The 17,196-nt window shown below is 34.3% G+C and overlaps 1 protein-coding gene across 1 annotated transcript; it reads right to left on the reverse strand.

Annotated features, from left to right (window-relative positions):
- Positions 1-316: 316 nt before the first annotated feature.
- On the reverse strand, positions 317-16,831 carry LOC118197817 (uncharacterized). The gene is made up of 4 exons (XM_085813583.1): positions 16,807-16,831; positions 16,017-16,251; positions 5,841-5,912; positions 317-498 (listed from the first exon to the last, which is right to left on the reverse strand). Exons 2-4 carry the CDS (start codon positions 16,240-16,242, stop codon positions 488-490), a joined length of 309 nt encoding a protein of 102 aa, XP_085669709.1. The 5' UTR covers positions 16,243-16,251; positions 16,807-16,831; the 3' UTR covers positions 317-487.
- Between the last annotated feature and the right edge of the window lie 365 nt (positions 16,832-17,196).

Genomic DNA, 17,196 nt, shown 5'->3' on the forward strand with positions numbered 1-17,196 from the left:
ATAACTATTCGGTTATTGCACTGAAATGCTTATAAAGCGCCTGCGAACAATTTGACTTCTTTGCCTGTATTCCTTATATATCACTCTCTTATACTCTCGTCATTGTGACGTACCATCGGTGACATCTGGTTACTTCCTGAAATTCGCATATGATTCTTGAAGATGTGAGTAGTGATTTTACAGGTGATATATTTATTTTAGAGTTCGATTTCCGCGTGACTCCGAATTATCCTTAATTTATGGACATGAGTGTATATGACGGTTATTATCATGGATGGTGTATCGTAAAGGAATGAACATAATACGCATGCAAAAATTTATATGCATTAAGACTTTACTTTTCTGTAGCACATTTTACAATATTGCTTTAACATTAGCAGTAACAGTAATATTTTAATTGACAGCATTTTATTTCAAAAGGCATAAGAATTATTTAATAAGACTTTGCTGTTATAGAGATTCCTTGATGAGCATCCAAGTACTTCATTTAGCGGCGACCTGAAATAAAATGAAAATTATAAATATGAAGTTTTTTTAAAAAAACGTTATTTTTATGCTACGTCTAAATGTGGTTATTTATCACTGCAAGTCGCTTTTCCTTATAAGTTTCAGGCTAATTCAATCCATTATATTTAACATTAAAGTCTACGTAGAGTATTTGTAAACAAATCGATACAAGCTTTATTTCTCAAATATTCTTCCTAAATACAGATTTAAAAAAAATTGTTAAAATAAGGTTGAAAATTTTATGAAAATGCAGTACAAAGTCCGTAATCCGTACTTGTCGGGACTTCGACGATTCTGGCTTAGGGGCTTTTCCGGATTATAGATCATCAATTTAAATCTGGTAAGATGGCATCAAGAAATTATACAATTAAAAGTATGAAACCATAATTTATGAAATAAAGAGCAATTATGATCTAAAGGGTACCAAGTTTTACAAAAAAAAAAAGCTTAATATTTATTTGTTTACTTTATTAAACATTTCTTTCAACGCGCGCATGCGTAATGTATGTGCATTCTCTACGCGCATGCGTAAAGTTTGTGGCTTTGAGGTCCGTATCATAGATCATTCCGGATAATGGACGTCCGGATTACAGACTTTGTACTGTAGTTTCATAATGAGTTATAAAATTCTCAATCTTGCTTTACAAGACGAACTACTATAAACACATAATCAGTCTTATAATGTCTGAGGAGGATAATTTCATAAGAAATATGAGTGATGCGTTAAGTGCTAAATTTTTAAAACACAATTTTTCTTAAAAACAGCTTCCTTTCCATCATAATGCTGTGATTGAGATACATTTATCAATATAATCGATTATTGTTATCAATAGTGTTATTTTTACAGATCCCCATATGGGAAATGTGGCAGTTACCAACTACTTTTACGTCATGCACAAAGTCTTGTGTTATTGTACAAAAACGTTTTATCTCAAAAATCCATTACTGTTAGCAATAGTTTTATTTTTACAGATCCCCATATGGGAAATGTGGCAGTTACCAACTATTTTTATTTCATTGTACAAAATATTGTACGCTAAGTCAAACATTGCATTAGTGACTTGAGCAACTGAATTTGATGAATTTTGAGCACATCAAATGTAAAAAATTGCTGAGTAGGAAAGAAAAGTATAAGTTATTTATCATCGACGATATGTATCAAATTGACTGAAATTAGTCGTAAAATGCACGTTTAAAATTGAAAAATCAAAGTTTATGTTAATTTCACACCTGGTATAAAGCATGTTAGTTAATATAACTATCATAACGTGCAGTTTGTTAGGCAATGGTTCAAATTAGTGGTACATTACTTTGAATTTTTATTTATGTATTGGATACTGATGCATCACTGAAGTCGTTACACTGGACTAAGTAAATTTGTTAGGTATAGATGTATAAATGTTGATGCCTGCAAGAGGTCAAAGCTGCAATGGAACAGCAAACTTCTCTGATCAGTATAAATGTCAGCAAGTCAGTGTGAGACAGTATATTTACTTAATTTAAATGGAAATACATCTGATAAAATGTTATCCGCAAGCTTTAATACGGGTACAGGTCTTAATCACTGGTCATGGCTGTTAACGCATTTCTTAGACGATTTTCACTGTATTTAAACAAATATTTTGCATAAAGGTTTTGTGTTTTAAACGTTCTGTTTGATAACCCTTATTCTTCACTATCTTTCTATAATTTCTAAGGCAATAAAGCCATTCATAGTACCAGAAGATATACTTTATCGCATTCCTCTCGAACACCTTTCCAAAGTCCAAGGAAGGTTATAGGTCGACGCTTGGACAATCTGCTTTTTGAAAATCCGAATGCGCAAAAGTCCATGGGTACATCGGGAAATTTTGTAAGGATATGAATGAAGGGTTTTGCCTAGATACCCGTTGCTTGTTCCATTTTTTACAGGATATAACAATGAATTGTGACGTGTGGCTGCTAGCTTTGTCTTGTTGCAGTTCTATTAACTAATGATACTGTGGGTAAGGAGAAGGTATTTTATGTTTGAAAATTGGGTATAAATTATGTTTCTGATAATATCTGGAATTGATCTTAGCATTTTTCGTAAACCGATTTATTCTTTTACCGTTATATGAAAAACCAACAGCAATGATATATCCATTTAAAAAAGGTTCTCTAGATTCTTTGAACCATAATTTAAGTTTTTTTCTCCTATTCATGGTAATACAGGTATCTCTTTTTATTGAAGTCCTTCAAATACACTAAAGATTTATCCAGTGGGACAACATTTTTCCATTTTTGTCCGGATAAATGTTTCTCATACAGAATTTTGCAGCGCGCGTTCTGCGTGGTGAACGACGATGCATATTATGATTTTTTCGACTTTTTATGATTCAGATCAGTATTAATCACTTTGTTTATAGTGGACACGGAGCATTTTGATGATTTTGCAACTGTCCTTTGACTTGATGGATTTCTTTTAATATTAAAGATCTTTACCTTTGTAACATTCGAAATATTCCGTTTTTCCTTCGATATGTATTTGGAACAATTTTTCCACTTGAAGCTAAATTATGATGTTTTTCTCCTTTGCTGTTGACAACATTGCTTGTATAGCTCTAGATATCGATTATTAATAATATAAAATTTAATAATTTTCTTCGGAAGGAACAGAAACATAGCTTTCCCTCCATTGCTTCTTTAAAAGCAACATTTACGTGAAAACAAAACTGTCAAGTAGCAGATGATAATTAATACTTTCCAAAAAATATAGCGGGAGGTAAAAATAAATAAATAAATAAATAAATAAAAGATTTCCAAGCAGATGAAATTTTGTTATAGCAAAGCAAAGTCATCCAAAAATGTGCGAAACGTCTCTGTAGTGGCATGCATTGAAATAAGCTTCTGAAAGAAAAGATGGCCTTGACATAAAAATATGCACAGTTTTCGTCCCAGTTTTGAAGCAAAATATTCTGGTGTCCGCCGATAACATCGCGGCAAAAACATCGCGGACGAAACCATCGCGGAGAAAACAACGCAAGGCGAAAACGTCGTGCTACAAAACATCGTGGGAGAAAACATCGCAAAGAGAAAACATCGCAGTTTTAAAACATCGTGGTACAAAACATCGTCGTCGAAAATAAAGCGGTTCAAAAACTTCGCAGTTTAAAAACATCGCCGTCGAAAATATCGTGGTAAAAAATAAAGTATCTACAAATCATCGCATGTCGATAACATCGCAGGCATGCTTTTTTCAGGCTTTAATAACTGTAAATGGATATTCCCATAATGATTTGTGAGCGCAAGATGTAAAGAAGGATAATTTTTACTTTCATATTTTTTATTAAATATTAAATTTTTGCTGAGAAAATAAGAAGAAAACTTAAGCATAGAAAATTAATGCAACTTATAGCACTTAATAGAATTTTAAATCGACATAGTTAACTAACAAAGACCATTAATAAATAATTTTTTATAAAGATTTTACAGGTAATTTTTCATAAAAATTATAATCTATTAAGTTGCATTTAATTTTCTATGCTTAAGTTTCCTTCTTATTTTTTCAGCAAAAATTTATTAGTTAATAAAAAAATGTGAAAGTAAAAATTATCCTTCCTTACATCACTTGCGGTCACAAATCATTATGGGAATATCCATTTACAGTTATTAAAGCCTGAAAAAAGCATGTCTGCGATGTTATCGTCATGCGATGACTTGTAGATACTTTATTTTTTACCACGATATTTTCGACGGCGATGTTTTTAAACTGCGAAGTTTTTGAACCGCTTTATTTTCGACGACGATCTTTTGTACCACGATGTTTTAGAACTGCGATGTTTTCTCTTTGCGATGTTTTCTCCCACGATGTTTTGTAGCACGACGTTTTCGCCTTGCGTTGTTTTCTCCGCGACGTTTTCGTCCGCGATGTTTTTGCCGCGATGTTTTCGTCTGTAACCAGTATTCTGACATATACATCCTCCTCTCAAGTCTCAATTTTAAAAGCCTCTTGAGAGGACCTTTCGGCTCGACAACATTTTAAGTGCTCCCATGCCACAAAGACACTCTATACTTACAAACATCATACACTCTCCCGAATTCGAATGCGAGCCGCATAAGAGCGAACTATATACTCTTATTACAGCCACTTGAATTTGGCCAGTAGTAGTCCTTGTAAGACTTTTAACTTCTCACATTTGATATCACATTTGATGTATTTACAATGTTAATCATATTGTTGCGTTCTACGGGTTCGTGGATTTGGAGTAACTGAAGGTAACACTTGATAAAGAATCAAAAGGCAATTCATTCGCCGGTGCACTAACATGCACAATTCGAAAGACACGTTTACACTCTTCGAAAGCTACGACAAACACGCTGAAACACTCAGCAACACAACCTTCAGGCTATCATGCTATAACGGTGAAGACAGCTTCACGGCAAAGCACTAAAGTACACCTCCCGACTTGGTCGACCGCTCTTAAGCCAATCTTTGAATTCAAGTCACCACTCTCTCCCAGGGAAGTCAGGGTATATATAGATTTAGCCTACCTTCGAGAAGATTCCCGAGAAAACCACTAAATATGTTTATAAATATGTGTTCTAGAATGTTCTGGCATCTGTGTATGAAATATCTCAAATTTCTTCACCAAATGGACCATTTCGCGCCAAATCTGGAAACCCTGCCTTCCTCTTCAATTTTCGGGCAACACTAAACTGCTTTGAGGGAAGCTATCTCACCGCAGCTGGGCATTTCGTAACAGTATTTACATTTCGTTTGTTACGAAGTTACGTCGCAAAAAGGTATGCAAGGTGACTGGTTAAAAATATTTCAGTTGGCCCTACGACAGGTTGCACAACAAAGTGACTTATCCCAATGGTTTTAGTTTGCGTTATGGTGTCTATCGTGTATGGAATTTATCAAGGGCACACATTAATTTGCACACATTAATAATGCTTCACATTAATTTTGGCAATGTAAGCAAATTCCTGCTCTTGTGACATCTGTGGGCGGAGTTAATGGTGATCTCATCTGTACCGTCATTGCTCAAATTCAAGTGTTTTTCCTAATAGTATACACTTCGGTTATATGCATCAGAGCTTGGACCTATGGCAGCTGACTTCGCTTACTACCGTCACAAAAGGGAGGCTGAAATTCTTAATCAGCTGTATGTTTGAGTTCAAAAGAATACGCAAGATGCAACAATAATAAAGCGAAATGGTAAAAATGATCTTTTACTTTTTCGTTTCTTTTTTTTTTTTCTTTCTTTTTCTTTTCTTTTTTTTCTTTTTCTTTTTTTCTTTCTTTTTTTTTTTTTTTTTTTTTTTGGATCGACCCCGGAATCAGAAATACACATAAACAACAAACTTACGGTAAAATCCAAAAGTTGAAACGAAATTCCAAGGTGTCCAAGGCCCGGCAGGCATCGGTTCTCCTTGTCCAGCTGATCAAGAATTTCAAATTAAAGACAGCGTAAGTTAAAACAAGCAAAGCGATTCTTTTCAATAACAGAAACGACTTCATATTGTATTCATTTAATTATCTTTATCAGTTTCGCTGCCACTGATACCATCTGGTGTTCGAAAGTTCTCATCTGCAATGGTTTGTTTTCGTTTATTTAATGCTAAAGCACGCGAGGGTTATCTGCCTAAAGAAAGGATGCCTCGTGGATGACTTTCTGAGGGACACTGTTGAAAACCAAGAAAACGCCCATGCAGCCAGCCCGTTCGCCTGGAACTGAAGCCAGATCGGAACGACCAGTGTTCAGCGAATTTATCGCTGGTGTACCATCTGCAATGGTACTGGTGCTGCATCATTCAACAGAATTGTAAATAAGTACGTAATAAATATAGCAATGTTATATGTAATAAAATTACTACATACGTTAAGATTAAACATATATCAGCATATATCAGTGGATGCTTATTCGCCGGACGAAATGTGACGATTTTTTTCGTTTCAAAGTCATAAATTTAACTGTAAAATTTTAGATCAGTTCTCCCTTCCCATTTATTAGATTAATAAATCATTACATTAGAGAATTCATTAGAATGAAAGGAAATAAGTTAAACAATATCACATTGATTTCGCAAGAACATTAATGGCATAGTTAAAATCAACATGAAAGATTACGATCGAAGCCCCAAACAAAATCTGATTGAGCACACGATTTTTAATGGCACCTTCACTGAACTCTGATGCTCTCACTCCTGCTAACCAATAAACTAATAAACAAAGCAACAGAAAAATTACAAAAATTTTAAAAGCCGCATGTGTTTAGAATTCCCAATCATGTGTTAAGTGTTGGCATACATTTTTCTATTTTTGTCAGTTTATTATATCAATGTTCAGTTTTCTTAATAAGATAGCACGCGAAACTTTCTTGCCTTTTTATTATAAACGTTTTGTGTGTTAAATTTATTAATTAAATATCATGTACTTCACACTTAAGCCGCATAAAATTCAGTTCGATAACAAAATCACAAAATATTTAAAAACAGCATATCGTTTTCCGATATAAAGTCTCGCGCGATGGAGATAAGGATGTTTCCGTATAGTGTTGCCAATACTCGCTTTCAAATCGCTGATTTGATTACAATTCACGAAAGTTTGTATGATTCTGTGCTGTGTACTTTTAAGTTACAGTTAAAGTTGAAGAATCTTAAGAACTGATAAGTGACTAATCGCTTGAGTTCGTGAGACAGTAAATAAAACTTGAGAAGGGTTAAAGACCCTTTATTATTCCAAATTAAATTTACAGAACTCCTTCTTGGAGTTTTGCAATAAAGACTCTACTCGGGCCTGAAATCAAACTCAGAAATTAAACTTAACTAATCTTAACTAAAAGATATAACCGAAGCTATTAAAATTCTAACCGAGTTGGCCCTTTAGCTCTAAATAACGGCGAAGCTGTCAAGGGCCTAAGTACGACCGAGTTTAGTAATAGCTTAACAGAGAATAGCCTAAAAAGGCGGACGCGTGCTAGGCAGAATCACTGGTTCTCTCTCACGAAGTCAGTAGAACTTCACGGTTAAATACTTGTCCTCATTTGCATTCAAACGCAATATTAAAATTACGTTCTGGCCGGAAGTTGTTAGTTGAAGTTCAGGAAGACAGGAAAGGAACTTTAACTCAAAATTTAACAGTTAGGAAAATTAACATGATACTTAGAAGTTTTACAAAGCATGAAATATAAAATTCCAAATTCGGGTTTCCAGGTTCTCATGTTCGGGTGGAGGACTACGTTATTTGATGGCCCTAGATACAGTCGTTTTTTCACAGGAAGAGAAACATACGTAGATTCAAGCAGATTCTTCATGATTGAATTTATTTAAAAGTAATACAGGGCAAAGACATTTCGTGGCAACAATCTGGAAAGTGACTTTTAAAGTGATACATAGCCAAATCGCGTTTCGAGACTAATTAGCCCATTTGGGCTAACAATCGTTTGGGCTAAAAATTCCGTTGTCAGTAATTCACTTGCTGACATGTTTATGAAAAATTAGAAACAGCGCATGCGTCTGATGAAAATGCTAAATAAGCAGAAGTCTTGTTAAAGTAAAGGCGAAATAACCTTAAACACCTATTGTGTTTCTAGCTTAAAATGACGACTATGACCAGTACACTGGCTACGCGTTTCCCTCTTTTTTCCTAATGAAAACTGTAAGATGTACTCTCAATATCGATGTTCTTATAGAATGAACCTCTAATCATTGCATTTTTTATATTGTATCTTTCTCAATGTATCTTTTATCTCCTAATATTGTAATACGGCATGCGTGTAAATTCATTTTCATACTTTTTGTGTATAACTTCAAGATGTAAGTCACCTCATGAATTGTGGACCCTAAAGATATATGGTTTGCACAGCAGCGGCGCTGTTATCGGTGCTTAGATTGTAGAGTATCCATTTATTTTTATTAACCACTTATTTTATATTAATTAGCTTTTCTGTCTTTCCACTTTCTTGCCAGATGGCTAATAATTAGTTTGCTGTATTTAAATGAGTCAGAAAGAAGGTTTTAGAAGGTAGTAGTAGTAGTAGCAACGGAGGACGTGGGCACAATTCCTCTACCATTACGGTTAATCGTTTCTGCCCACGTCCGCCATTATCTAGTATTTATTAATAAATCCAATTTTACATTGTAACAAGTAATAGTAAACGGTTTTAGAAGGTGAAAGAATCATAGTTTGTTCCGCCTGCTGAAAGCCAGGCTGTTATTAATTCTTTAGCAGTTTATCTGCGGCTTTGCGTTATTCTCGCCATTAGGCTTGTCATGCAGATATTAGGTCTCAGCCAACTTGAGCGTTTTTTGTCTGTGAAGCCTTTCGGCTAACTTGCTATTTACTTAGTTAATTTTAGTTTATTCTTTATTTGATTTACACAATATATACTGGCATTTTCTGTAAGTACAAAATATGCCTTCTGTTAACTTTTATCTTGAGTTAACTAAAAGGGTTCTTTAGACCCTTCCCACGTCTCTTATTATTTCCAAGACATAGCTATAAGTCGCTTAAGTCCTTGTACAGTTCTCACATTTTATGTTACCAAAGACAAAAATTAAAACTGTCAGCATGGTATAACTCAAAAGTCTAAAAAAGGCTAGATGAAAAGGCTAAAACTGACTTCTAGCAAACATGAGTGTACAACAGGGGAGAAGATAAGGGAGCCTATGTTTTAAGAATCTTAAAAAGTCTCAAAACGTCTAGGTGAAAAGGCAAAAATTTACTTCTAACAAAAATACGTTTTTAATGTTTTCTTCTTCTTTTTCTCATTGATTTGTTTGTGATTTGAGGTGTCTGATTTTATACAATGAATGGTAGAACATTTTGCCCTTCTCCTGCTAAGCTCTCTCTGAAAAGAAAAGGATTATTTACGCAGCAAGTTGAATTCTGTTTTGTTCTATTATTTACGCAACAAGTTAAATTTTATTTTTGTTCTGTTATTCACACAACAAATTAAATTCTATTTTGTTAAATTATTCACGCAACAAATTAATTTTTTTTTCTGTTATTCACGCAACAGATTAAATTATTTTCTCTTCTATTATTGACACAACAAATTAAATTATGTTTTATTCTGTTATTTAGACAACAATTAAATTCTGTTTGGACCTCGTAGTTACACAACAAACTAATTTTTTTTTGTTCTATAATTTACTTTGCTGTGTAAATAATCTTTTTTCCTAATATTTATCAAACAAATTAAATTCTTTTCTTCTAATATTTCTTTCATCCCTTGATTTCCATCACTTGGGTCGATAAAATGGGTACAAATTTCGCTTGGGGACTAAACACTGGGGCTCCTGCGACAAGCTGACCGCTTGTTCAGGGCACATGCTTACGCACCCCGGGGCCCATGGTCAAGAAAGTAGATTTCGGGCACTGCAGGCCTTGACCCATTAGGGCTGTTAAGCCACTGAGTTTAGTTTTAGTCTTCTAATATTTACAGGACAAATTAAATTCTTTTTGTATTATTACTTACAGAACACATTAAGTTCTGTTTTGTTCTATCATTTATACAACAAATTCAACCCGTTTTTCAATTTTGCTCCATTATTTACACAACAAATTAAATTCTCTTTTGTTCTATTATTTGCACAACAAATTAAATTCTGTTTTCTTTTATTATTTACACAATAAATTAAATTCCATTTTATTCTATTATTTACAAAACAAATTCAGTTCTCCTTTGTTCTGTTATTTACAGAGCAAATTAAATTCTGCTTTGTTCTATTATTTAGAGAACAAATTAAATTCTATTTTGTTGTATTATTTACACTACAGATTAAACTCTGTTTTCTTCTAACCTGATGATTCAAATCATACGTTTATATTAAGGGATAGTGACCTCAGTATCTGAAGCAGTAATGATTTGATGTACGATTCATTTTAATAATTCTTTAATTTTTGACAGTTGTAAAAAAAATCCAAACTTCGCTGAACAGTGTCCTGTTCTAAGAAAGCAAAGTGATAGTATTAAGAAAACGGGAACTTTAGCGCAAAATTCCCATTTCTATAACGAACAGGAAAAGTTATAAATATATTATATGTCGAGGAACGCCAGGTTATTTGACACTGTTGTCTAATAATACACTTATGATTAAGTACAAAAGGATTTCAATAAGGTCAGAAAAAAACTTTGATTATTTCCTATTAATATACATATGATTAAATATAAAAGGATTTCACTATGATGTTCTGAAAATTTTTATTGGTTGCGTTCAGTTTCTCTTACGTTTTTCTTTTTTTTATTTTGAAGTACATATTAATTTTTGATATGAAACCAGTTATTTTCAGGTAATAATAAAAAGAAATACCATGCAATTTCTGATCATGAACAAAGTGGTTCATGAAAACTTTTCTGAACAAGAAACTTCTCGTCAGTGAACGCTGTCTCGAGTAAAGAACACCCCCGCTGGGAACACATGACTTTTAAAAAATCATTTTAGGTTAATCCATGGGTAATAGAGTCCATGGGTCCTAATTAAATAGAGGTTGTATTTAATAGTAATACACTCGTTTCCTAGAATTAAGAAAAAATGACAAAAATTGCGAAAACTCGTTCATAAATAAGCCTATCCATAAAAAATTTGAATATGTTGTCAAATAAGATTTGCTGAGTAAAACAGCAATGCAAAAATTAGTAGCGCCGAAATCGGTATACGTCACCTGAGAGGAGCCTAAAATTGCATGTTTGAGAGCAAGCCTGGAAATTTCTCTGTGATAATGAGAAAAGAAATCTGCGATAGCCAGTTCATAACAATGGCTTCCAGGTATTTCATTTGCTCGAAGAGCTGCGATGGAGAGCTATTGAGAGATTAGACGCAGAACTAAGTCAGAGAGAAGTGGTCAGATGGCTAAATGTGAGTCTTTCTATGGTTCACAGACTTTGACAACAATCCTAACCAGAGATTCATGTGTAACGTGCATACGAGCCAGTTTCCCTTAAAAGTCCTCCACGAAGGCATCACACCCTTAAGGCAGATAGCCCTCGAGTGCTTTGCCCTAATCTAATAAACCAAACCAAACTAACCAGAGATTTCGAATCCAGGTGGTTAAGCCAAGAACGGCCAAGCGCTATGACGAGCTCCGAAGACTATTGTAATTCACATGAAGGAATAGAACCACAATTTCGACTCAATTCAGATCTTATGCAGCCCCCGGAAGATTGGCGTCAACGTCAACTGTAGAAGGCTTCACAAAGAAGGTCTGTACGCGTCGTGACCAGACATTTACGTGTCGCTCACGTCCCGTTAGAAAAGTGAACGGTTGAGGTAAGCACGTAATGATGTCTCATTGGATGGCTAATCAATAGAGGGCTGTTTTCTTTACGGATGAGTCCAAGGTTAGCTTAAAAAGCCATAGTGTTGTGTTGATGGTATCTGAATTAAGTTAATTATTTTCTTATTTAGGAAAAATCTGAATTTTTATTTAATTCCATGAATTATTAAGTTAATGTGTTAATATTTGGTTATGTAAATTCTTATTTTTGAAAAAAAAACCAATGCTTCAATGATATTTTTATTTTTCCTTTATTTAAACTTAACCAAGAAACACTTTGTGTAAAAGGATTCAAGAAAAGGGGCGAATTTTCGCCGAGTCATTTTAGAACTTTTTAGAAAAAAATTGCCTTAACTTGATTGACAAGGGGTACGTAACGAGGGATCGAAAGGTTATCATTTCATCTACATGGGAGGTCATTGTAAGGCGATCTACGTATCCGGTTTTGTACCGCTTTTAAATAAGTGGCGCATGCGCAATTTCAGTTGTCTGGTCTTTTGGGGTGAAAAACGGAAATTTGACCACTAATTGAGGGGAGAGGAGCAAAAATTGGATTTTGTGGTAGCCTGAGTTTTTGGTGAAAAGTAAAGGAAAATTCATGTACGGGTGACTTGAAGGGGCACATTTTTTTTACTAATGCTGTACACAGAGCCTTAGTTTTGGGGATAAATCTTAATTCTAGCCGAAGCGCACAGGAGCCCTAAAATAAGAAAGCACTTCTTTTATGTAATTGAACAATTTCAGTAGAAGTTTGATCTGGAAAATTTTTTTTTCAGCCATAAAATTCTATTAAATGTCGCTTTTAAAATTTTAATTTATTTCTTTATATTATATTTAATTTTAATTGTTTAACTACTTTAATCTTTACTTATTTAATTATTTTAATAACTAATAATTTATTATTAATTAAATAATAATAGACTAATATTTAATAAATAATAGTTAATTGATATTAAACAATAATTAATAAATATTAATTAAATATTTAAAAATTAATTTGGTAATAATTAATTATTTAATTTTTAAATTGTTAGTGATTTTAATAATCATTTTATTTATTTATTTACTCTTGTTCCTCTTTCCTGACGGTCTTCCATAGGACTCCAACACTTCTAATTTTAGAAATTAAACCCTGGTTCTGCAGGATGAGGTGAGCTTTTACTTCCTTTTGTAGTTAAGGGATTAGCGACTACTTAGCTCCCGGCTGAACGTTTTTCACTAAAAACTGGATGTTGAGTCGAGGATAGGAAATGTTGATTGAACTTTAAAATATCTAAAAATGAAGGATGGTTCCCGCGTTTCGTTAATTAATAGCCTTCGTCTTCCAGTTTCTTCCTGCTAAGGTCAGTCAAGAATTACGCAGCGTGGCATGGCGTGTATGTATGTTCATCTATGGTAGATCCTATCTGGTTACATCCCTCACAGAGTGTGTTAATTCTACTGAAGGTTTTGACTACGATCTCTTCCGACTGCCGTTTGATGAATCTAGAAATTTTTTATGCATTTCAACTGAAAGGAATCGATTTTCTACTCTTAGAGTGTTCCATATGTTGGGAGGTGAACCTTCGTAGACGAATACGGGAACTGTTTGCTTCTGCATAACGCTTCAAGTCACCGTGCTGGAAAAATCCTGACATTTCTTCGATGTTTTCCTCAACCGAGAGCCTAGCTGCTTGTGATATCTTGATAAACTTTCCTTTCTGGCGTTTCGACTGCAAGTCCCGAAGATCTCCGATAGATCCCATGTACCCTTCTACCGAAACCAAGTTTTTTTCCCCCTCTTCTTTATTCATACCACTATTAAGAAAAGGACTGGTGTTGTTAACTGGCTTTTGCACAAGACTAATTTAGACAGAAGGAATTTGCTTAAGTTGAACTCTAACTTGTTCTTGTTAAAAATTCGCCTATCTCCTTAATCCTTTAGGAAACTTAAATTTAGGCTGAATGCTCCTCATAATTAATAATGTAAATTTTTATGAAATAATTATTCGTCCAGGTTTAAATTAATGTTTAAAGTAAAAGAGGAAAAGAGGAAATTTACCTATTTCCTTCTTCAGTTATATAAATAGTTTGTATTGGAATAGTAACTAAAGGCCATATTTGTAAATTGGTATCAAACTTCAAATTTAATTAAATATGAAAATATAATAGCAATAATGATGTGAAATTTAATTATAATCTGTGGAGAGTTAATAAACTAAGTATTAATTTGAAATTTATATTATGTATTCATTTGTGCATTGCGTTTTTCTTTTGTCCGATCTTTACCTGAATAGAGTCCCGGTAGCATTAAAAACAACGCAATATCTACAGTTTAATTACAATCACACTTATGTTTAATTTGCTAGCACTATTATTTCTATGATGATTTTGGGTTTTGTTAGCCTAGATAGTTTAAGATATAAATTATTACTTAGTTACGGATTCACCAGATAATATTGTAGGCTTCAAAACTTACAATAGTAAGCGTTATTTCATTTGGAAAAAGCTTTGAATCCGTTATTATTCATCAAACATCCGTGAAAGACATGCAAGGTACAAAAAATACAGGCAAGTGGTATTTTTTGGGTGGACGCACAAAACTCCATGTCTTTTTGCTTGGAACCGTGAATGCACATGCCTATAGACATGACAGCTTTGATGTTTAGGTGCGTCCTTATGCTGGCGTAATAGATGAGGATTTCCTGCCGCAGGACGAATACGCAGGACAGCACATGACTCGCGTCCTGGATGATTATCTTCAGCAGCGAATAATACAGCGCATGGAGTGGCCAACTCGATCACCAAACCTTAAACCTATGGAGCATGTTTGGGATGCTTTAGGGTGACGTACAGCTGCTCTACATTCTTCTTTTCAGACCCTTGTAATAGCTTTGAAAAAGCAATGCCTCTTACTTCCTAGGAACTGATAGACAGCATAACAGACAGCATCGCGCATCGCTGTATATGTTGTATTGCTTCTAGGGGAGATCATCCTCCATATTGCAGGTAATTTTCCTATACCAAACTTGACATAACCGGTATGTTTATTTTATAGACATACTAATTTCTATAACACCGTAATTTATTTTCATAATTCTGGTAATTTCTTTTTATGTTATTTTATACTATCTAACTTACTATGAGCTGTATACTATGGATCAGTTTCATTCACAGTCGTCATTTTTGTAATTTTACCTTAATTAATGTAGTGTAGTTACAGTGTAGCTAGACTGTAATAGTTAGAGACTGTATTTCGAAGGTACGGTTACGTAACATCATTCAGGAAACATCAATAACTTAATATTCTTCATTGGCTAACTTTTAGTGATAAAGCCACAAGTAGCATATAAAACCATCAATTCAGCTAAAGAAAATTATGGCCAGAATGTGTTGCAGGCAGAGACTTTCTAGGCTTTGAAGAATTTTTAATATCTATGATCTGTATGATCAGCTTCAGGAGCAGCAATAAAAATGTTTGTGAAGGAATTGTTTTCAAAGGAAGAAGCAGGAAAGGAAGATCATCCCTCTTCTTTGATTCGCAAGATTTGTGCAAAATGTAGTAAAGGGCAATGTTTCGAAGAACGCTATCACTCCGATAAAGTAATATTAAGCCACAAGGATAAGCATTTTCAGTGGTCTCACAGGTGAAACATTTTAAAACACACACAAAAACAAATCATAGTGACAATGTTTCTGTGAGAATAAGGCTCAGTGAGACGTAAACGAAGTCCTTTCCTCCACCGCCTTTCACATGTGCAACCAACTCGTCTTCGTGCAAGTACTGTAAAATTAAAAGATTTAATCCTCTTTATACGTTTACGATTGTGTCTATCTTAATTGTATTAAATGTAATTATTTTCTTACATTTTGTGCTTTTGAACTTGGGCAGAAATTGCTACTGTAAAGAAATCGTTTGGGGTCCAAGAAGGTATTTCTTTTCGCCTTAACTGTTGTTGCATTGAAAATAGTTTGGGTTTATGAAACAACGGGTTACAGTTGAGAATTCAAGTTTCACTGTAAATAATTATTTATTTATTAATAGAAAATAGCGTCAACATAACTATCGTAACAAAATTTCTAATCAATATCATTGACACCATTAATATCTTCTCATTTAAGAAGTTTAATTGCTTTTTTAATATTTTTCTAAGCATTTTCAGGGAAAAATGTAACAGAAAATGTAGTTCGCTTTTATAACTAGCTCCTATGTGAGTATGGTAATCTGAAGTGGCAGCGAAAGTATTAATACAGAAAATCGTAAGAACGAACGTGACAAACTTACTGTTCGTTCCGTAGTTTGTGTTGAAACTCCCAGGTGTTCCAGAACCAGCAGCCATGTGTCCTTCTTGTCCGTTGGAAGTAGCACCCGCAGCGGCCATGTTGCCATCAGGGCTTGAATTCTGGATACATTTCCATTGACCATTGACCATACTGCACGACATGGAAGACGATCCTGCATTGACGCACAACAAAACGACGGCAAAAACGCAGATCACAAGAGATTTCATATTAACAGGCTAAAATAAAATAAATACCATGAATTAAATAAGAAAACATTGTTGAAAACTTTTATGATAACTCAAATAATATAATAAATTTATGATAACTGGCCCGGTGGCGCAGTGGTTAGCGCATCGCGCAGCAGCACCACCGGTGCACTTGGGGACTAAACACTGGGGGTCTTGCGACAAGCTGACCACTTGTTCAGCGCATATGCTTATGCACCCCGTGCCCACGGTCAAGAAAGCGGATTTCGGGGCACTGCAAGCCTTCGCCCATTAGGGCTGTCTGCTGCACTGAGTTTCTTTTTTCTTTTTGTTCAAAATCAAGAACAAGCGTAAAAGGAGAAGACATTTAGAATCTTGGGCAGTCTTTGACTGAAAATATTATAATATATACCTGTCAATAATTTCGACTGCAACCAATGCAACAGTCTAAAAAGTATTGAACCTTTGGCTCACGAGATAATGTCCTAAATCTCAGGAAAAGTGAGCGCGGCGAGTCAGCCCGAATGTTACTAGAAAGCTGCTATCTGAAGTTAGAAAATGTGCAAAACCTATTGGAATGCTTACACTTAGACGTAAGATATTACGCCGTGAAACTGAGAACCTTTCCAAAATCGTGCTTCATTTTTATAACTTATTTTGATAACAGCGCAAATGCCGCGCATGCCCATGAAGAATTTCATGGGCAAGATAGGTTATCATGTTCATGGGCGTACGCTGTTAATGGGCAAAGTACGTTATCAACAGCAACAATGAAAAGAGTTGTTAAAGTAACATTAAAGAAGAAAAGGAAGCATCGCCGGAAAAATAAGGTTACACGGGAAAGTATTTGAAATGCATACACGACCACTTTGAAGAGTTTTATTTAAGTATTATTGTTAGATATTCAAGAAACAAATTAGAGTTATCCCAACCTGAAATTTTATAAAGTAGACTAGATGTAAAATAAGGATTTTT

This window comes from Stegodyphus dumicola, chromosome 3 (genome assembly GCF_044657685.1).
Source record: "Stegodyphus dumicola isolate Sdum_Otavi_A_Nest chromosome 3, ASM4465768v1".
Classification (NCBI taxonomy): Eukaryota; Metazoa; Arthropoda; class Arachnida; order Araneae; family Eresidae; genus Stegodyphus; species Stegodyphus dumicola.

Excerpts from the sequence above, each read along its gene's own strand:
- LOC118197817 (XM_085813583.1), bottom strand. The coding sequence starts at position 16,242 with ATGAAATCTCTTGTGATCTGCGTTTTTGCCGTCGTTTTGTTGTGCGTC. Across the intron at positions 5,913-16,016 it reads CACAAACTACGGAACGAACA|CTGGACAAGGAGAACCGATG; the intron begins GTAAGTTTGTCA and ends ATTCTTGATCAG.